The 22978-nt window shown below is 47.9% G+C and overlaps 1 protein-coding gene across 9 annotated transcripts in view; it reads left to right on the forward strand.

The window, feature by feature from the left end:
- Positions 1-22978, forward strand: part of rbfox1 (RNA binding fox-1 homolog 1) — a 2508969-nt gene that overhangs the window by 705610 nt on the left and 1780381 nt on the right. The window contains exon 1 of one of the 9 annotated variants that reach the window (XM_072481249.1): positions 21007-21108. The exons of 5 other annotated variants lie outside the window; for them this stretch is intronic. In XM_072481249.1, the coding sequence (XP_072337350.1) occupies positions 21064-21108 (45 nt within the window). In that variant the 5' untranslated portion in view covers positions 21007-21063. Of the gene's footprint in view, positions 1-21006; positions 21109-21152; positions 21278-21352; positions 21410-22978 lie in introns of those variants that run through there. 3 more of the 9 variants (XM_072481256.1, XM_072481263.1, XM_072481247.1) reach the window with 3 other exon arrangements.

Here is a 22978-nt window from a genome sequence, read left to right on the forward strand (position 1 = left end):
CCTCCTCCACTCCCCCCCCCCCCCCCCCCCCGCCCCCCCCCCCCGCCCCACACACACACACACACACACAACCAGCATCACTATCCAACCCTCAGGTGAGATGCTGTTGACTTTCTTTTGCTAGTATGAAGTTAGTGGAAGCAATGTGTTTTGCAGAATTGAAGGAGATTTGCCAATGTATTTTGGTGCTGGATCTTACTGCCATCAGGAAGCAGCCCATGCCACCTGCTGTACAATGATCATCTAGGGAGGAGGATAAAGAGGGCAATTGTGGCCTCTTAGTTCCAAGCAAGCTGCCTTTTAGTGAATGCTCAGACTCTGGTTCTCCTGAGATCTCATCCCCACATCACAGACGCTTGACAGATCCCCATTTTTCAATCCCTCTGCTAGGTATCATCATAGTGTGATCTTGGCCAGACTCCTGAAACAAAACGTCCCAAGAAAAATAACTTAAGAACCTAAGAAACATGAACAGAAATAAGCCATGTTGCCCCTCAAGCCTGCTCCATGAGATCATGACTGATCTGCTCATAGTCTCAACTCCACTTCCCTACCTGCCCCCATAATTTTTGGTTCCATTTCAAGCGTTAGGAAAATAAAGGTAATTTTAAGGGATTTATATTAGTATTGATAAGCATAAGAAATAAGTATAGTTTTAAGTGGGTTTAATTTAATGTTTCTGTGCCTGGAAGGGTCAAAACCTATAGTTAGTTTCTTGTTGGACAAAGGTGTTTGTATGTGTGGGGGTTGGTTAAGTTCAACTGTGTTTCTGTTGTGCTTAGAGAGGGTTACAGTGTGAATGGTAAATAGAAATGAGTCATTGCTTAGCAACAGGAGGACACTTTCCAGAGGGAAGGGCTTTAATTTGATCTCGGTTTTAACTAGGAGCTGGAGCGTTGGAGACAGGACACTGGGGAGTGAACAGCTCTCAACACTGCTGGGAGAAGCTGGATGGGACAAGGGAGTTGAAAAGATGCAGGCTTCCTAAGGAACAAAATACAATCCAGATAACCAGGAAATAGGGACATAAAGAACTTTTAAGACTGCTAAAGAAAACAGAGACCAAGGTATTGCTCAGAACAGTTCAAGGAAGAGTAAACAGTGTTCTGAGTTTAAGAGACAATTGCAGTAAAAGAGGAGCAGAAACTGTGTTTAAAGGTAAAGTGTCATTTGGAAGACTTGGAATAGATTTTAGAATGCAAACCGCTAAGGGAAAGCATTAGCATTATGAGAGAAGATTTTAAATGTGGTTTTGGGAGTGGAGTTTGGAAACTCTCATGTGACAATCAGCTGGGGGGTTTCTGAGGAGAAAATCACAGATACTAACTTGGATTCAAAGTGGAGTGTGTGTTTTTGACCACAGCCAATCTGTGCACTGAAAGGTACTTTTTATGTCAATGAGACCATTATAGTTTAACATGGATTGTACATGTTCATCTTAAAATGTGTTTGTGTATTTGTTAAGCTAAGGGTGGGGGGGGGGGGGGGGGTAAAGGAGTACTGTACAATAATCCAACTTTTCAAGTTTAATACATGCTTTTTTCTTGTTGCTAAAACTCATTAGTAGTCCTGTGACTCTCTTACCATTTTTTGGAAAACACAGAGGAATTGTTACAGCCTTTTGAGCCAGGAACCCATTCTGGGATCTTTCTGTCCAGTTATAACATCAACTGGGACCGTACATGAAGCTAAAACTCAAACAATAACCTCCTCTTCTCCTTGAATGGTGGAGCAGGCTCGAAGAGTCAGATTGCTTACTCCTGCTCCAGTTCTTATGTTCTTATGTTCTCAGACAGTCCCTGGAGATTGAACATGACTTGCTTCCACTCCGGTTTGTTAGGTTTCTAAAATAGTTGGTAAGTCCAATGTGCAGTCTGCAGACTCTGACCCGTGCAGAGTAGGCGGTGCTTGAAGGTTAGTTCGACAGGTTGTTTGGAGGTTTGTGCATTCACCAATGCCTTGATTTCGCCTCTGCATGATCCTGACTAACACATCGAGAGCTTTTGGTGCCTTGCTGAATGAACCTTCACCATTTTGGTTGGTCCACTGACCTCTTGGGAGTCTCCTGCCATGACCGAGTACTGAGTAGAGCAGTTGCTCAGGAGTCTGCTGTAAGGCATACAAATGATATGTTCTGCCCAGCGGATCTGTTTTTGAGCGATTAATGCCTGGTTGCTGGAACTGTTGGTTTGAGAGAGGATGATCCTGTGGGACCACCTTGCTTGCCAAGAAATCTGGAGGATCCTGTGAAGGCACTGCTGTTGGTTCTTCTCCAGTGCTTTGATGTTACTGCTGTAGATTGTCCAAGCCTCTGAAGCATGTCGGAGTATGGGGATCACTGCAGCCCAGTAAACCTTGACCTTAGTCTCGGGTTTGAGATCCTCATCCTCAAATATTCTTTTCCTCCAAAGGCTGGAGATTATGGTGAATGTTGTTCGACAGCAACTTTAGCCAACAATAAAGCATTCAAACTGTACTGTTCACCCATGTGCATCTAACAGTGGATATGTTTTGTGTGCCTTTGGCTGCTCGAGTGTTCCTACATAGCACTACCCCAGTGCCTGCAGCTGAGCTAGTGGAAGACCATTGACGTTTAATGAGGGAGACACACTGCTGTTGACCTTGAGCAGCTCTGGGCCTCATGGACCGTGTTCAGGCTGCTCCAACCAAGCATGAGTGGCAGCAGTTTGAGATGGCTGGTTGAATGACCATGATGGAAGGATTAACCATGCCATGCTGGGAAAGAACAGAAGATTTGTGTTCCATGGATCCACTGCAGCAATACTATGAATCTGTTGGTGGAGAGTTTGTTCTGTTGCAGTGGCATCCCCTCAAGTTCCTTTGGGCACTGGCATTAGCAGCTATGGTGTCTGCCTGTTTGCCACCACGGTGAACTTGCTTGGCCTCAGTCTGAGCTTCTATTGAACATTAAGATGTCGGGTGACTTCTTCCTGGAAACTGAGGCATTGGCCATTAGATGCTGCAAAACAGCAGGGTCACCATATGCTGTCAATGGAGTTGGCCACTACTTCCAGGGCTGCAAGCTCTGTGAATCCCTGTGCCAGGGTCGAACAAATGCCCTTCATGTTCCTCCACAGTGACGAGATGTTTTGACATCTCTGCCAATGTGCCAAGCATCTCGGTGTGCATGCCCATCAGCATTCTCCTCTGAGCCTCCCAACTAAGTGCTCAGCTGAATCCTTTGCATTCTTCTTCTTCGGCGATCACTCACTAACGAGTATGATCGTCCACCTCAGAAACCCCATGTCACTGGTCATGGGTTCTGAGAGTCCTTGCGTGGCTGATGAGCCCAATTCTATAACCGCACCTCCGAGGTGCATTGGGTTGGAAAACAATAGGGCCACAGTCACTTCATCTGTAACATCACTTCATGCCAGATAGCAGGATGAGGGTGAGCTAAGATTTGAGAAGGCAGGAATATTACATCATCCTGAATACTCTCTGCCACACTGGATCCAACAGCCTCAGTCATATCTGGCACCAAGATGCAGAGAGCTGTCACCTTTATTAAAAATTCAGTTACGGGATGTGGGTGTCGCTGGTTAGGCCAGCAATTAATGCCTATCCCTAGTTGCCCTTCAGAAGGTGGTGGTGAGTTGCCGTCTTGAACCGTTGCAGTTCTCGAGGTGTAGGTACGCCCACTATGCTGTTAGGGAGGGAGTTCCAGGATTTTGTCCCAGCGAAAGTGAAGGTATGGCGATTTCCAAGTCAGGATAGTGAGTGACTTGGAGGGGAACCTCCAGGTGGTGGGGTTCCCAGGTATCTGCTGCTCTTGTCCTTCTATATGTTAGTGGTTGTGGGTTTGGAAGATGCTGATTAAGGAACCTTGGTGAGTTACTGCAGTGCATCTTGTGAATGGTACACACGGCTGCCATTGTTCGTCGGTGGTGGAGGGTTTGAATGTTTGTGGAAGGGGGAGCAATCAAATGGACTTCTTTGTCACGGATTGTGTTGAGCTTCTTGTGTTGTTGGAGCTGCACTCATTCAGGCAACTGGGCAGTATTCCATTACACGCCTGACTTGTGCCTTGTAGATGGTGGACAGGCTTTGGGGTGTCAGGAGATGAGTTACTCGCCGTAGGATTCCAGAGGGCTTAAATGATGCAGACGTGCCTGTACCCCAGCTGGTTCTCTGCTGCTGTCACTGGTTATGTGCAATCTTGTGCATGAGAGAGGAAGAATATCAGTGAAGGTGTTGCAATGTGTTTGGATGATGTACTTACCGCAGCTGAATATCTGGATGTATGTGGAAGGAGTGAGATGTGAATATCAGGCTGAGGTAAGGTAAGTGTATCAGGGTGAAATGGAGTATCTAATGGTTAGATCTGAATCCTTATTGCTGGTAAGTGAGTCTTGGGTTTGCTGGTGCAACGGATCGGAATTGTAATTTGAGACTGCATTCACTCACCTTTACCCATGGGAGATCATCAAAATCTTCCCAGCAGTGTAGTCAGGTCCTCAGGGCCAAACTCTGGGAATTTGGGGCTGGTTTAGCTCACTGGGCTAAATCGCTGGCTTTTAAAGCAGACCAAGGCAGGCCAGTAGCATGGTTCGATTCCCATACCAGCCTCCCCGAACAGGCGCCGGAATGTGGCGACTAGGGGCTTTTCACAGTAACTTCATTGAAGCCTACTCGTGACAATAAGCAATTTTCATTTTCATTTCATTTCAATTGAACATTATTGCCACCTGCTCCCATTTTCAGGGTGTGTCTTGGGAACTTCCTGGATGCCTCCTGTGGTAGCAGGGGTTGAGTTGAGGTTCCTGGAGTGTGCTGAAGGACGGAAGCAGTCCCATTTCAGTGGGTGGTGGGGACCTTTAGTGGCATTTCGCTGGGCCTCTTGGTTAAGGACGGAGGCCAACACCAAGAACTGAACAAGAATCAGAGCGTCAGCAGCTCAGGAACCTCAGCAGCACCAATGATAATAATGGCCATTGTTGAGACTCTGGCTGCAGGAAAACGGCACCTCCATGGTCCAGGTGCCAGGGCAGCACGGTAGCACAGTGGTTAGCAATTTGCTTCACAGCTCCAGGGTCCCAGGTTTGATTCCCGGCTTGGGTCAATGTCTGTGCTGAGTCTGCACGTTCTCCCCGTGTCTGTGTGGGTGCTCCGGTTTCCTCCCACAGTCCAAAGATGTGCAGGTTGAGTGGATCGGCCATGATAAATTGCCCTTAGTGTCCCCCAAAAAATTAGGTGGGGTTACGGGGATAGGGTGGAGCGTGGGCTTAAGTAGGGTGTTCTTTCCAAGAGGCAGACTAGATGGGCCGAATGGCCCCCTTCTGCACTGTAAATTCTATGATCTATGCCTTTAAAAGAGAGGTGTGGGAGGTCCATGGGCACCAACCCAGCAGGCAGTCCCATGCTGTAGGTGGTGGTGGTGGTGCGCGGGGGGAGAGGGGGGGTCCTGAGTGTTGGCAATGCCGTTGCCGTGAGGCTCACTATTGCCGCGAGGGTCGTCACCATTGCTGATTGTTGCTTCCTTAAAGAACACTAATAAGTTTGTCAAACATAATTTCTCTTTCACAAAACCAAGTTGGCTTTGACTGATTGCATTGAGATTTTGTAAGTGGCTCACCATAATCTCTTTAATAGATTCCAGCATTTTCCCTATGACAGATGTTAAGCTAACCAGCCTGTATTTTCCTGCTTTCTGTCTCCCTCTTTTGAATGCAGGAGTCACGTTCACTATTTTTAATCTGATGGGACCTTTCCAGAATCTAGGGATTGTTTTGAAAATTAAAACCAATGCATCTATTATCCCAGCAGCTTCTTCTTTTGAAACCCTTGGATGAAATCCATTAGGACCTAGGGACTTGTCAGCTTTCAGTTCTAATAATTTTCTTAGTACCTTTTCCCTGGTGATTATAATTGTTTTGAATTCCTCTCTCCCTTTCACCTCCTGATCCACATTTATTTATGTGAAAACAGATACAAAATTGATGTTCAATTCATCTGCCACTTCTTTATTTTCCATAATTGATTCCCCAGGCACTCTGTGGAGGACCAATGCTAACTAACTCTTCATCTTTTTAAAATATCTGTAAAACCCTTACTCTGTTTTTATATTTTAGCTCGAATTCTCTCTCTAATTTTTCCCTAATTTTTTTGTAGCCATTCTTTGCTGTTTTTTTTCTTCTGCCCCATCTTCTAACCTGCCAGTTGTCTTCAGGGTATGTTTTTTCTTTCAATTTGATACTATCTTTAACTTGCTTTGTCAGCCACTAATGGCTTATCCTTCCCCTAGAGTCTCTCTTACTGGAAATAATCTTTGCTGAATCTTATAAAATATAAATTTAAATGTCTACCATTGCAGTCATATTGACTCATTCCTTAATCTAATTTCCCAGTTCACTTTAGCCACCTCTGTCTTCATACCGTCATATTTGCCCTTATTTAAGTTCAAAACACTTATTTTAGACCCACGCTTCGCCCCATTTTGAACTCAATGTGAAATTCAATCATGTCGCAGTTACTGTTACCTCAGGGCGCCTTCACAATGAGGTCATCAATTAATCCTGTCTTGTTGCACACTAGCAGGTCTAGGATAGACTGCACTCTTGTTTCGTCTAGTATGTGTTTTTCTAATAAATTATCCCAAAAACGTGGCTGAGGGACCTATTGGAGTCTTTAAAAAAAAAATTTAGAGTACCCAATTATTTTTTTCCCAATTAAGGGGCAATTTAGCGTGGCCACTCCACCTACCCTACACATCTTTGAGTCGTGGGGGTGAAACCCACACAGACACGGGGATAATGTGCAAACTCCACACGGACAGTGACCCGGGGCCGGGATCGAACCCGTGTCCTCAGCGCCGTAAGCTGCAGTGCTAACCACTGTGCCAGTGCCACCCCTGCTGGTGTTCTTAACACTCGAGAAACTAAAGTTTGTGTTGAGGGGGAGGATGGAAGGGTTCTAAAACACATGGGCCTTGTTCATCAGGCATTTTCATGAATTGGATGGCATCGAACATTAGGGCGGGGGGGGTTTAGAATGTATAAATTAATGATGATTCTTTTTCATTGGTGTTTTGTATTCAATATGTTGGGAGCTGTTTGAGGGTAGGTGGGATGAGGGGATTGTTGGTGAGGGGATTGCCATTGTATTTGTTGTTATTGTAATTATTTGTTGTTGTAAATATGATGCAAATGTGAAAAAGGAGAACAAAAATATATTTTTTTAAAACACTATGATCTCATCTTCCAGGCTAGCTTTGCCGATCTGATCCGGCCAATCTATATGTAGATTAAAATCACCCATACTTATTTGGTAGAATTTGGTGGCAGTCCAAAAGTCTGTTTGACGCCGGTGTGAATTTCCTGTGGGATCGTCCACTGGTGCCCCATAGCGGATCAGGAAGCTCGCTGGAGGTCGGCATGAAAGTGATTTGCATCTTGCTATCAGGATGTAAATGAAGGTCCAGCTGGAATCTTCCACCCACACCTGATTTTTCGCAACACCAGATGGAAAAATTGCCAGTCCAGAAAATATCTGGAAAAACATGGCGTACAGAAGTCGGAACTCACCTGAACATTGCCTAGGGCTGCCTCCAGAATTTGGGATGGAGGCCACCAGTAACCCTGGAACTCAGACTACCACATTAAAACAATGGGGGAGCATCTACAGGTGGACTTTCCAGATTCAGTAACATCAAGGAGGTCCATTTTCCAGCCTCAGAGGGTTCCTGGAGAACCATCTTCTTTTTCAATAATGTCATCTTCTTCCTTCAATGGTAGGTCAGTGATGGTTTGTACCTTTTCAATACGGCACCCAGATATGATGGTGGGATGACCACCATCATGCCCAACTCGCCACAGAATATGGCGCTAAACCCGCATAATTAATGAGGTCAGGGTCAGAGGATATGGTGTGCTTTCCCACTAGTCTGTGCCATGGGAAACATTCCCCATTCCCACCCCCAGACTTAGTCTCAGGAGGGAGAATTCCACCTTATGTCCTGAGCTTTAGAAATAAGATAACCTCTTTCTACTGCATTACTGCAATCCTTAATTACCAGAGCTACCCCTCCACCTTTTCCTAGCGTCCGGTCCTTTTGAAATGTCATGTACACTTGAATATTCAGGTCCCACCCTTTGTCATCTTGCAGCTACTGTAATGGCGATCAGATCATACATATTTATTTCAAGTTGTGCTGTCATTCATCTGTTTTGTCATAGATCTTATGTGCAATCAGATACAAAGAGCGGGATTAGCCGGTTGGCAACGCCGGAATCGCATTCATCGCATTTGCGCTGAAATCTGGGGCCGCGTCACTTTTGCGATGCTCCGCCCCCTCAAAAATAGAGTACGCCCTACACCATATGGACGGCCTCATGACGTTACCTGAGGCCCTCCCCCGATGCTCCGTGCCTAGCGGGCCAAGTTCCCGACAGCGTGGAACACATTTCCTTCTTTTTTTTTGTGAATCCGGCGTGGACTGAGTCCTGGGGGGGTGCGTTCCGCAGACAGGGGGAGCTTTGTCAGAGGCTGGGCGCACTGGTGGGGGGTGGTCTGGGGTAGCAAAGGGGGGTTACTGGGTGACAGTATGTGGCAGGCCAGGTCCGCGCATGACTGGCGCCATGTTGCACGGCGCGGCCCTGCAGGCCGCCACTGTGCGCATGTGCGGCACGGTCCCGCCAATTCGCCGGCCGTATCCGCAGGTAAAGCCGGGGGATTTACGCTGCCTGGCTGCTAGCCCCCCACCAGACGGAGGATCTGTTCAGCTTTTACGCCATTTTTTCTGGCGTAAAACGCTACTGTTCTCACGCCGGCGTCAGCACCTAGTCTTCAAATCGGCGAATCCAGCCCAAAGTCTTTAGTTCTGTCTTTTTACCATTTTTGTGATCTTATCTACTGGTGCATTCTGTGAAGACCATCCCAATAGTACAGCTCCTACTTTCCCCAGTACTGGTGCCAAGGCCCATGAATCAAAACCTATTTCTCCAATCTTTGAATTAACATTCAACTCCCTGACCAATTTGCACATGGCTCAGGTAGAAATCCAGAGATTATTACCTGCAAAGTTCTGCTTTTTAATTTGGCACCGAGCTGCTTATGCCTCCTCAGAATAACTTCTTTCCTAGCCTTAACTATGTCATGGGTACCTACCTGGACTGCAACCACTGGACCTTTGCCTCCCACTGCACATTTCCTATCCAGAGCACATGTCCCAAACACTGGCATTGGGCAGGCAACACAGCCTTCTGGACTCTTGCTCTTGGCTGCAGAGAACTGTTTCTATCGCCCCTGACTACAGTGTCCCATGCTACCTCTACATTCCTATTTACTCCCCCCACCTGACTGGCCTCCTGCAACATGGTACCATGATCAGTTTGCCACCATACAACTCACATTTTCATCCATACGTGTTGCAAGGCTCTCCAATCTTTCCAATTTGTACAAATTCAAAGGCTGCTGCTCCTCCATTTCTACATCCCGAGTCCCCGTACCTGCATCACTCACAGTCCTGCCCTCCTACCCCTGACGACTGACCAAACCAGAAGACGCTATCCTAAGGGGTGTGCCAGACTCCTGGTACAAAGTGTCCCGGTAACTTACCCCCTTCATGATGTTTTGCAGTGTCTGCAGCTCGACCTCCAGCTCAATGACTTTGAGCTCAAGCTCTTCAAGTCACAGACTTCTACAGACGCGTGTGCCCTTGATTACTCCAATGTCCAGGTGCTCCCATATTCTGCAGTCACAGCACATCACATGCCCTGCTATCTTTAAAATGTGTTAATTTATTTTTCTTAGTAATCTTATAATTAATAAACATTGATACTCTCTATATCCTTTACTACAGTGAGCAAACCTTACTGAAACTAATAAAACCCTACATTTGCTAATAAATTTCATGTGATTTGAAGAGAAACAAGCAAAATAATTCACCAACCAATCACTTATCTATTTTCCTGTCATGTCACGCTTCGATTTCTCTCAGAACATGGCTGCTCTGAAGCTCCAGACTGAACTGGACCAATAACTCACCCAGTTGCTGCTGTCCACCTCCATCTGGGTCCTCTCTTCACCCACTCACTCAGTTGCTGCTGTCCATCTCCATCGGGTCCTCTCTTCACCCACTCACCCTGTTGCTGCTGTCCACCTCCATCTGGGTCCTCATTTTACACCCACTCATCCAGTTGCTGCTGTCCACCTCCATCTGGGCCCTCTCTTCACCCACTCACCCAGTTGCTGCTGTCCATCTCCATCGGGTCCTCTCTTCACCCACTCACCCAGTTGCTGCTGTCCACCTCCATCTGGGTCCTCTCTTCACCCACTCACCCAGTTGCTGCTGTCCATCTCCATCGGGTCCTCTCTTCACCCACTCACCCTGTTGCTGCTGTCCACCTCCATCTGGGTCCTCATTTTACACCCACTCATCCAGTTGCTGCTGTCCACCTCCATCTGGGCCCTCTCTTCACCCACTCACCCAGTTGCTGCTGTTCATCTCCATCGGGTCCTCTCTTCACCCACTCACCCAGTTGCTGCTGTCCACCTCCATCCGCGTCCTCCCTTCTCCTACTCTTCCATCTTCTGCTGCTGACTGCCAACGGGTCTTCCCTCTGTCCATTCGTTTGGGTGCTGCTGACTGTTTCCAGACCCTTCTTTCACTCGATCACATAATGTAGAGTGGCATTCAGTGCAATCCTGGGTGTGTTGCACTGTCAAAGATGCAGCCTTTCAGATGAAATGCAAATTGAGATCCCATCTGTTCTCTCAGGTGCTGTGAAATATACCTGGCACTATGTGAAGAAACGCACGGGAGCTCTTCTGGTATCTTGGCCAATATTTATCCCACATTGGTTTTCAGTAAATAGAATTTTTTTGGTTACTTATCTCATTGCTGTTTGTGGGACCCTCCTGTGTGAACACTGGTTGGCACATTTCCCTACATTACAAGGATAACAAAACTTCAAAGTATTTAATTTGTTGAAGAGCGCTTTGGGGTGTGCGGAGGCTGCAATAGGCCCTATATAAATGCACGTTCTTTTCATTATTGGTTGTCATCAGTAAACAAGCTGCCGAAGAGGGAGAAATTGTTTGAGCTGGAGCACAAAGTTGAACCATTTTCAGTCTAAGGTCAAAGAACAGATGACTGTCATTAAGGAAGGAAATCATGAAAGCCTGGAAAGTGATCACGGTCAGGTTTCACCACAGGCCCACATTGACGCAGTGCTGACTGCGGATTTCCATCTCAGTTCAACCCTTTCTGGGAAAGATGAGGCTTTTATCCTGCAAATAACCTGCCGCTAGTATTTTCTGCATACTTTCCGCTGAATTGACTTAAGTGTCCGGATTACCAAAGGAATAGGATTTGGTATCATTTAAGGCAAAATTATCTCTGCTTAATTCCAGGGTATAATGACACTTTAGAGGACATGCAACCATCCTTCCATGCTGTAGGCAGAGCTAAACATACGCACTGCACAGACTGTCTGAATACAATTGTCTTTGTCCTAATAATGCAGCAATAGCACAAGTTCTGTTTCTGAAATTTTGGCCATGCCTAACATGGTCAGATTTTAGCAATCAGCTCTCAGTGTGACTTCTCACATACAAGAACTGTACATCGTGCGCTTTGCATAACTCCTGGAGTCCTCCTCAGAGAAATGATGGGACATCCAAAGGTTAAATCTAAAAAAAAAGTGCTCCCCTTAAAACCTCAAACCACAACTCAATATTAATTTGGTAAGTATTAACTGATTTATAGCCTGTAATCTCTTGGCCTTGACAGGAAAGATGTCCAAATCACTGGAATCTATACTGGAAATGCAGCGGATGTTTAAGATTTGCTTGGGGAGGGGGTGTGAAGACCCACTAATTATCAACAAATTTTGAAAGGTTTCATATCATGGTGTTAAATCTCTAATTTCCATATTTGCCTGTTTAATGTAACCCCCAGGATAGCAATAATTTATTCAGTATCATCATTGTACTTTATATCACCTTCCTTAAACTGTGTGGAGTCAGTCTATTCCGAGTACATTTCTGCTGCATTAGTAGGTGAATGAATTTAGATGGGAGATAACAGGGTTACCACAGTCCAATTATAAAAAATTTATTTAAGGGATGTGGGTGTCGCTGGCTAAATCAGCATTTGTTGCCCATCCTTAGCTGTCCTCGAGAAGATGCTGGTGAGCTGCCTTCTTGAACGCTGCAGTCCATGTGGTGGAGGTACACACAGAGTGTTGTTCGGGAGATAATGTGCAGTGAATCCACTTTGAGGTGGAGCTGATGAAACATTGGGGTAATTCAACCTAAAGAAAAACTGGCTTTGGTATTGGGTAGGAGGCTAAAATGTCAACAACTCTGAACCCCCACCAATGCCTGCTTCCACCCCACTACCGCCTATTCACCCCTGGGGTGGGGTTATTGGGCTCAAAATATCAGCTTAAATTGTCTGGACTGCCCGTTCTAGGAATCGTCACCAGCGGGATGATAAATGTGATGGGCTAGCCAAAGGTGTGGTAAACCACTGTTGCACCTGTATTAGGTGATGTAAGGTAGGACCTGTACTACAGGTTCGCCGGTAGTCCCTGCCTGCTGGCTCCGCCCAGTAGACGGAGTATAAATATGCATGTCCTCCATTCAGCAGCCATTTCGCCAGCTGCTGTGGGAGGCCACACATCTTAGAGCAATAAAGCCTCAGTTGTATCCAACTCTAGTCTTTGTTCAATTGATCATGCCTCAATTTATTGCTCTAAGATTTTCTAAAAGTTGGACCTCCGAATCACACCAGATCGCTGCAGCTGGATCCGCAATCAAGCGACGTCAAAAAGGACTTTAATCACTGGCTAGCTTGCTTCGAGGCGTACATCAACTCAGCAACCACCCCTGTTCCTGAGGCTCAGAAGATACAGCAGCCATTTTGCCAGCTGCTGTGGGAGGCCACACATCTTAGAGCAATAAAGCCTCAGTTGTATCCAACTCTAGTCTTTGTTCAATTGATCGTGCGTCAATTTATTGCTCTAAGATTTTTAAAAGATGGACCTCCGTATCAAGCCAGATCACCTGCAGCTGGATCCGCAATCAAGCGATGCCAGAAAGGACTTTAATCACTGGCTAGCTTGCTTCGAGGCGTACATCAACTCAGCAACCACCCCTGTTCCAGAGGCTCAGAAGATACAGATCCTGTACTCAAGGTTGAGCTCCAACGTGTTTCCGCTGATCCAGGACGCTCCGAACTACGCCGACGCCATGGCGCTTCTCAAAGAAAACTACGCACAGAAAACGAACACACTCTTCGCCAGGCACGTACTCGCCACTCGCTCTCAACTCCCGGGTGAGTCCATAGAAGATTTCTGGCGGGCCCTAATCCCATTCTTCCGGGACTGTGACTATCAGGCCATTACGGCCACCGAACATTCCAACCTTCTTATGCGGGATGCGTTCGTAACGGGGATTGGGTCGGACCTCATACGCCAAAGAATGTTAGAAGGGGCCATGCTCGACCTAGCTGAAACAAAGAAGCTAGCGCTCTCCATGACGGTTACCTCACGTAACATTGCTCAAAAGGTCCATTGACCTCCAATGGGAATTTCCGTTCCGGGGTTGCTGGGACCAGAAAATCCCACCCATTAACTTTGTTTCCCTCTCCATAGATGTTGCCATATCTGTTGAGTTTATCTAGCATTTTTTCCCCCATATTTTCAGCATCTGCAGTATTTTGCTTTTAACTTCGGTGCAGGTAATTGGCTTTCCATTTGCTGGACTTGCCAGATCCAGCTTACCCGGACAACATGCTACCTTGTCCTGTGTCCTCCCTCTGGGCTACTCCCAGCCTGACTGGAAGCCAATCCAGGCTGGGAACCAGATGGAGAGATCACACTCAGGCTGTGGGAACCCTGATTTACAGACCCCTGTCTCGCTCCCAGCGGCTCATACAAGTTAAAATACAGCCCACAGGCTTGACTGGAGTTTCAACAAGATTTGGGTAGATACAAACTCATTTGAAAACACCGGGGGTGGGATTCTCCGTTTGCCGGCGTCGAAATCGCGAAACCCGATTGGGCGGAGAATAGATTCCGACCCCAAAATTGCGGCAGACGCCTATTCAAAGCCAAATCGCGATCCTCGGACACTTTGACAGCGGCGTCAGCACGTTCCGGAACGCACGGACAGTAAACACAATTTGCATATCATTAGCGGGCATGACCCGGTATTCTCCGGGCCTCCGCGATTCTCCTCCTCCAATGTCCAGGGGGTTATCGGCGTGATTCATGTCACTGGATGGGCACCTGCAGATAACAGGCCACTGACACAAACCGAAAGGGGTTCCACTCGATGAACATGCAGCTGATATGTGACCATCAGGTGTGTATCATACACATCAGTGCCTGAACCTGGGCAGTGTACACGGCGCCTTCATCCTGGCAAACTCGACGATTCAAGACGCCCTCCCCCAGCCCGATTGGGTGACAGGGATTGCCCACTGCGGACGTGGCTGATTATACCTCTCCAAATGCCACAGACTGACGTGGAGACTCGCTACAATGATGCCCATATAGCAACCAGGAGCATGATCGAGCGGTGCGGTGGCCTCCTGAAGATGCAGTTCAGGTGCCTGGACAGCTCTGGAGGGTCCCTCCAGTATGATGCTGAGAGGGTTGCCCGCATTGTGGTGGCCTGCCGCGTCCTCCACAACATTGCACAGCAGAGGGGTGATATGCTGGAGAAGGAACACCAGGCCTTGACCAACGAGGGGGATGCAGAGGAGGGCCAGCATGGGCAGGACATGGGGCCCAGGCAGACAAGGGAGGCCGCACGATGTGTGTGCCAGGCCCAGCGCACAGTGGATGCTCTGATCGCCACCAGGTTTACTGACTGAGGCAGGGGGGGAAGCTTGCCTGTGGTCCCCCCCCCCCCCCCCCCCCCCCCCGGCCATTTGCTGCCTGCAACTCCCTCCGTGATACATGTCTGACGCACTGCAGCGTGTGGGCCCTGGGTGGCAGTAACAGTGGGTCTGGTCCATGGGATGGAGGATGATGACAACCCACTCTGTAATGAGCCTTGGTGCTCCACTTAATTTGACAACATCCGACTCCTGCCCACGGAAGCACTTTCCACTGTCCACCTTGGTGATTCCTCTGTGAGCTGGCCAGTCCATCACACGGTTCCATGGAATCCCCTGGGGTGGCCGTGATGGGGATGGTCGGGGGGAGGGGGGTGGTGGCATGTGGATTCCAGGCCACCCACAGGATCTGTCCATTCCCACCCCCAATGTCCGCCCATTTCCACACCCCCTCCCACCCATAGGCCAGCCCAGACCAGCCGACCCCTCGCACCAATCGGACAGAGCACCAAGGCAGGTTGTAAGGTGGTAGCAGGTGTTTAATGTTCACAAATATGTACAGATTTGTGCCCTAGCCCCTATAAGTAAACTGTGCCCTGCATCCGTGCCAACTTACCTGGTGTCAGACTTCCTGATCTTACGGGCCCTAACACTTCGCCTATGTGTTTCTCCAGTTGGTACAGCAGGAGTGGAGGTGGACTGCTGTGACTCCTGCCCTGCGACCTGGGACCCCATTGGTGGGTGCCTTCTGGGGCGACCAGGCCTGGACGGGCCTGGCTGCTCGGGTGTCCCGGATGGCGTGGTGCCACCCCACTCTGCCCGCTGCCCTTCAGATGCAGCAGGGACAGGAGAGGGGGGAGTCCAAGGTGCTGCGGTGTTATGACATCTCCCTGCAGGAGTCACCGGCATGGGCCCCATCACATCCTCCTCCCTCAGGGTGCCCGATGGCCCCTGGGCTATTCTATGGAACGGGGGTATGAGCGGAGCTGTCCCCTGTGACTCCCCCAGTCCCGCTCCGGTCTCGACCAGGGTCTGCACGCTCGCGGCCATGGAGCACAGGGAGTGGACCATCTGGGACTGTGCTACATCACCCATTGACTGTGCCACCACATTCTGTGTTTGTGTCACATCAGCCAGTGACTGTGCCAGCTCCCTCTGGCTCTGGGCCACCTCCCTCTGTGTCTGCGCCATGTCGGCCAACGCCTTGGCAATGCCGCCGACGTTCGCAGCCATGACCTGCTATGACTGGGCCACGCTCAGGAGCACTGCTGTGATTTCCAGTTGGCTCTGGGACATGGTCGCCTGAGAGGTGGAAACCCTGTCCTGGGCCTCGGCCAGCACCTGCACAGAATGCCCCAGGCCTTGGACATGCCCATCCATAGCTGAAACTGTCACCCCCAATGCCTCCACCGCGGACGCCACCCATGCGGTGTTGGCCTTGGGTGGCACGCATGGTTGTCATCACCTCCTGCTGTTGCATGCGGATGGACACCCCCAACTACACCTGCAAGTGCTAATTGCTCGCCGACAATCCTCATGTAATCCCTGGCTTGGAGACTGCATCTCCGCTATAGAAGGGACTGTCTGTTCCAGAAGCTCGAGACACGTCTGGATGGCAGCTAGTCCCTGGGGTCGGCCTGCCCTCCGACCGTCCGACCCCTCGGGTGTTCCTACCTCTACCTGCTGTACCAGATGAGCTGTGTGGTGAGCAGCAGAGAGTGTCCCAGGAGCCTCTTCACTAACATGCCCAACCGAGGTTGACTAACCGTGTCTCTGGGATGGTGGAGGGTGTAGGAGACAGCTGTGACGGAAAATCACTGTCATCCTCCGACCCGAGCTCTGGGGTCTCCTGAGTCTCGGACGGAGGGCTGGTGTCCGAACTGCTCTCAGCATTGGTGCCTGGCTCACGGGGCGGCTCAGATGGACCCGCCCCATCTCCAGCAGGTCCTGTAAGACACAAGGCAAGACGCATGATTAGACTGTGGGCCGTGGGGGAGTGGGTGTGGTGGAAGTGAGGGTGGTGTAAGGGTGAGGGTAGGGGTGCAGGTGAGGGTGATGTGGGGGTGAGGGTAGGGGTGCGGATGGTATAGGCAAAGGGTGATGTGGAGGTGAGGGTAGGATTGCAAGTGATGAAGGGTGAGGATGATTTGGGGGTGAGGGTAGTGGTGTTGGTGGTATAGAGTGAGGGTGGTGTGGGGGTGAGTGCAGGGGTGTGGGTGGCGTAGGGTGAGGGTGATGTGGGGGTGAGGGTAGGTGTGAGGGTGGTGTGGGGTGAGGGTGATGTGGGAATGAGGATGGTGTGCGGGTGAGTGTAGGGGTGTGAGTGGTGTAGGGTGAGGGTGATGCGGGGTGAGGGTAGGGGTGAGGGTGGTGTGGGGGTGAAGGTGATGTGGGAATGAAGATGGGATGAGGGTGATATTTGGGGGGGGGTGGGTTGACACTCGTGTCATGGGAACCGTAACTAAGCGGGGTCCCACTTCCTCGCCAACGACCGAGCTCCACCTCGGCAACCTCCCTTTCTTCCGGGCCGCCGACCACGTCCGGGGCCGTCTGCTCAGTCGCAGTGAGGGGCCGCAGGTCTGGCGGTCCGCTCCTGTCTTCTCACGCTCCCGCCGGTTCTGTGCAGCCTTCACCTGAGGAGGGAGAGGAGAAACAGAAGTGTTATACAGTCCAAGGCATGCAGCCTAGGGGGTGGGTAGCTGGTGGCCTCGGTGACCAGGGCACCTGGCCATGGTGGTTGGTATGGGCACCGGCATGTAATGCAGGGTGGGGGTTTGGCCGCCCTTCGGGTGGTGGGGGACACACAGGTTTTGAGTGTGTGGGGTAGGGGTTGGTGCCAGGGGCACAGTGTTGCCTACTCACCCTGGCCGCCCTGAGGAGATTGTGCAGTTTTTTTCGGCACTGCTGGCCGGTCCAGACGATGTTGCTGGTGGCGCTGACCGCCTCTGCCACCTGCACCCAGGCTCGGCGAACGGGGACAGCTGGCAGCCTCCTTCCCGGGATAGGGTAAACAGGCTTACCCTACTCTCCACCATGGTGCCCAGGAGGGTCTCCAGCTCGGCATCGGTGAAGCATGGAGCTGCTTTCCTTGTTGGCTGGGATGTTGTGTGTGGGGAGTGAAGTGTGTATATGCGGCTGCAGCTTGTCAGCCTCCTCCGTGTCAACTGCGAAACCGGCAAATCCGCAACCATTTCTCATTAGAATCGATTGTGTTCCACGCGACCCCTTAACGGTAACAGAATCAGTCCAGGTGCGGCACCAGTTTTGCTGTCATGAAAGTCCACGAATTCTGCGTTGGCGTCAACATTTGGTTTCGGAAACGGAGGATCCCACCATTTCTAAGTCGTGAACCAGTGGTGATGGCACCTCGGGGGGACTCGCTGGGGATTTTAGGCCCCGGGGTGGTCGGGCACAGGGCACGGTGGCACCCATCACATCGCCTGGCACCTGAGCACCTTGGCACTGCCAGCCTGGCACCTCGGCACTGCCACTCAAGTGCACTGGCACTTCCAGGGTGTCCAGATGGTACTGCCAGGGTGCCAGGCTGGCAGCGCTAAGGTGCCAGGTGACACGTTTCCCATGCCAAGGGTCAGCCCCATAGGGTGGCCTTGCCCAGAACAGGTGGGGTTGGGGGCGTTCGAGGACCCCGGAGGAAGTAAGATGGGTGAAGTGATGGCGGGGGGTCCTGAAGCCGTGGTGGGGGTTGAAAAATCGGGGCTGCCTTTAAAAATGGCCCCCCGATCCACGAGTAGTCTTCCTGCACTGACGATCTGAGCTCTTCGGTGCAGGAAATCACTTGAAGAGTGGCCCCGATAGTGAGCTCCTCACCGAGGTGGAAAAAATGGCAAAGTGCCATTGAATAGCGTTATCTTTCTCGGCGATACAGCGGACTCAAGTTAAATTCCACTGAACATCGTTCAGTGGAATTTAACTTGAGCCCGCTGAATCGTGCTCCTTTAATGGAGTCTGGAGAACAGTGAATTTTAATTGGGGCCATTCCAGCTCATTCTTAAAAATAGGAAACAACCTGTATGAAAACTTTAGGAGACAAGTCATCCACAGAAACTTAATTTTACAAATGCTCCACATTTACAAATTCCAACCAAGAGAAAATGTTCCTGCTGAAACAACTAAAAACAACAGTCAATGTATAAAGGGTTAAAATATTCTGGAGCAGGAAAAGCTCGAAATTACATCAAATTTTAAATAATTTATTTTTAAGTCCTGTGGGTTAATGTTACAGGCCTGTTCAATGACAACGGAAATGTAACTTTTGTCTTACTAGAAAGGATTGAATTGAGTAATGAAACCTAAACACTGCAGATGCTCGATACCTGAGATAGGAAAAGAAAATCCTGGGAATGGGAATCTTCAGCAGGTCAGGTAATGCCTGTGGAGAGAGGAAGGTGGCTTAATGTTTCAAGTAAATTCCCGCCCGAACAATCGGGGTTCTGGCAGAAGGCCATTGGCAGAAGGCAGAAGCTGGTCATTGACTTCAGGAAGCAAAGTACTGTACACAACCCTGTCAGCATCAACGGAGCCGAGGTGGAGATGGTTAGCAGTTTCAAATTCCTAGGGGTGCACATCTCCAAAAATCTGTCCTGGTCCACCCACGTCGACGCTACCACCAAGAAAGCACAACAGCGCCTATACTTCCTCAGGAAACTAAGGAAATTCGGCATGTCCACATTATCCCTTACCAACTTTTACAGATGCACCATAGAAAGCATCCTATCGGGATGCATCACAGCCTGGTATGGCAACTGCTCGGCCCAGGACCGCAAGAAACTTCAGAGAGTCGTGAACACCGCCCAGTCCATCACACGAACCTGCCTCCCATCCATTGACTCCATCTACACCTCCCGCTGCCTGGGGAAAGCGGGCAGCATAATCAAAGATCCCTCCCACCCGGCTTACTCACTCTTCCAACTTCTTCCATTGGGCAGGAGATACAGAAGTCTGAGAACACACACGAACAGACTCAAAAACAGCTTCTTCCCCACTGTCACCAGACTCCTAAATGACCCTCTTATGGACTGACCTCATTAACACTACACCCTGTATGCTTCATCCGATGCCAGTGCTTATGTAGTTACATTGTATATGTTGTGTTGCCCTATTATGTATTTTCTTTTATTCCCTTTTTTTCCCATGTACTTAATGATCTGTTGAGCTGCTCGCAGAAAAATACTTTTCACTGTACCTCGGTACACGTGACAATAAACAAATCCAATCCATTGGCCCGAACTGTTAACTTTACCTCCTTCCTTAATTGAGTAATAATTGGTTACTTGTAAAGTTACTGTCTGCAACAAATATCTGGCAACCCAGCACTAACAGCAATCAGATTTTGAATGCTATCTGATAGCAGGTACCATAAATCGCCATATAGTTTATTTTATCTGTTCCATTAAGCTTCCTTGGAAGATTACAAAGGGATCATGAATGTAACAAATCATACAAAGGGATTGTTTAGGTTATCAAGTCAGTCCTGTGCCAAACCACCAACAAGCGACATTAGCAGAGTAATCCGGAGACTGTTAAGTATAACACTTTGAGGCATTTAATAGCAAACTGTAAAGAAGCCAAAGAATATGTTTTAAATTAGTCAAGAAGGACTGAGAACTGTGTAATAAGATGATTGTATGGACTCAAGCTGAAGCATAAGAAAATGCACCAGGGACTGCTTCATTCTCTATAAGATAGTTCAAATCGAGTTGGGGAAGCCCTAAATAATAAAAGGTGCTGTTGACCTGCATTGGAATATTTACAGCCTTAAGTGTAAATTAGCTTGCATGTGTGGAGACAACAGACTTTGCAAGGTGCCCTATTCTGTCATGTGGGACATATTTAATGCTTGAAAGAACAAGGAAGAGCCACATGCAGCAGAAATAGATAGTTCAATGGTTCAGGTACTGTCATTTGCCTTGGAGTGACTTGATGAGGCTGTATAGGGTGTCTTTGTGATACAGGATAAGTAACAAAAGATTGGCCTCAGCCCAGCAGAGGCGACCTGCTATATTTTGCTCCTGGCCCTTTTTGTGACCTTTCCTTTTTTGTGGGCCAGCCGAAGAGCATTCAGTACCTGATCCAAACATTGTAAGGGAGGCAGAAGAGCAGAACAGAGTGAATGCACAGTAAGTGCGACAGATGTCTGTAGTCATTTATATTGCCAGCACGTGGGTATTTCTCATTCCTTCCCCTACCTCTCTGGTTCTCCTGGTGAGGGAACAGGAGGCATTTCACAGCCGACAATGAAATCTTGGCAGCTAATTGCAGTCATGGGAGATGCCCTTCAGGTAAGGCAGAGGAAGACTTGAAACAATTAGGGACAGCTTGTGAGCGAGGGGGCTGAATTGCAAGGCTCCTTGTTGGGGAGGCGTTTGGGACAATGTGACACTGAATAGCTGCTTTTCCTGCGTTGCTTTTGTTCCTGCTGAATTGCAGAACATAAATTAATACGGAAAGGTTAGTGTTCGTATGTGACTGTTGGCTTGGTTATTCGGATGGAGATTTGTAAAACTGCTGGAATGAATGGCAGAGCGATGCAATATAACAATGCAGAACATTATGTGCTTGGAAGCTGTGTGTCTTATACCTGTGAGTGTTAACCCTGTGAGGATTGAGTATGCATTGAAGTGTGTGGCATTTATTTTTTAATTATATGAGTTTCACACTGTGCTGAATATTTAAATAATGCTCTATTGTGCACATTAATTCCCTTATTCCCATCCAGTTTTCGAACTTTAAGTATTGTATTGTCTTAACATTTTGTTGTATTTGAATGTGGTTTTTTTTTGGATTATTTTAATTGTTATTATTATTCTGACTCATTTATTTAGCATAACGTGCTGAACCTTTTTAGTGCTACATGAAGAGATACCAAGAGTAATGTTTTGTTGTAAAATCACAAAGCAATATTTTGGATTGCTGCAAACACACGGACACATTTCTCAAAGGGTTACAGTAACATTGGTTGGACTACAAAGGAGAAATTGCATTGCCTGTGTGCCAAAGTGTGGAGTACAGTGCATCAGAAACTCTGCTGAGCTTATGAAGTATTTAGTATTTTCATGCTCTTCCCTGTCTGACCATCTGTCACGACAACAGGATAAACTGTCGTATTCAGGAACACAAGAATTTTTGAGTTTCTAAAAAAAGAGACATGTATTCTGGCAGTACTGCCAGGGAATAGGAGATTCGAGAAGGTGATGAGTGCTTTGGGCTTAGCAAGAAACAAAGAGAATAAAAAGAGGTACATTTAAAACAGGTCTGTCTGATGTGCATTTTCACTTTCTGAAAGATATCTGAGCATTTTGAAGCAATTGAAATGGAAAGAAATAATTGACGATGAGTAATCTGCTTTGCCACTGAACTTTATTTCCCTAATCTTAATGTTCAGATGGCACAAATTTACATTGGAATATTGGGTTATCTTGTGGTCTAATTTAATTTGATGTAGAAAATAATAAAAAAAATTATTTCAATTTTTATTATCAAGGATTTTTAGTGTTACTTCAATTCACTGTTTGATCCAAGTGCGATACAGCTAAAGAGTCAATTCGACAAGGAACATGTATTGAATGATGTGCAATTTGAGGTTCAGTATACTTATTAAAAATGATATGTCATAGAATATGTCATAGAATTTACAGTGCAGAAGGAGGCCATTCGGCCCATCGAGTCTGCACCGGCTATGTCTATATGGACATAGACATCATTTTGTTTTAATTTCTATCCTTTTTTAAACAGTTTTGTTGTATTGTAGTTGAATGCTGGTGGGCTTACATCTGATTTTGTGTAAATTGATAAAATTAAGCACATTTTGAAACCGCTGCACTATAAGTCAGAAAACAGGAAAACAAGCTTATATTATATCAAATTGATTTGACTTGTAAATGGTGTTTTTGTCTGTAGGTGATCAATGACAATGGGCTTGACTGCATTGAGTGAGCTAAGTACTACAATCTGCATAATTAGTAACATTTGTTGCCAAGATTAGACCTTTATATTTAACCATTCTGCATGGAAGAGGAATTCCAAGCATTGAAAGTGGTAGAAGTGTTTTGGTGTACGTGACAGCCTGTATTATTATTGGTGTTTATTGGTTTGGTAGACTTCTTAAAAAAATTGAATCTAATAGAAAATAAGATTTGTTCAGTGCATTTT

Source organism: Scyliorhinus torazame, chromosome 17, assembly GCF_047496885.1.
Source record: "Scyliorhinus torazame isolate Kashiwa2021f chromosome 17, sScyTor2.1, whole genome shotgun sequence".
NCBI lineage: Eukaryota > Metazoa > Chordata > Chondrichthyes > Carcharhiniformes > Scyliorhinidae > Scyliorhinus > Scyliorhinus torazame.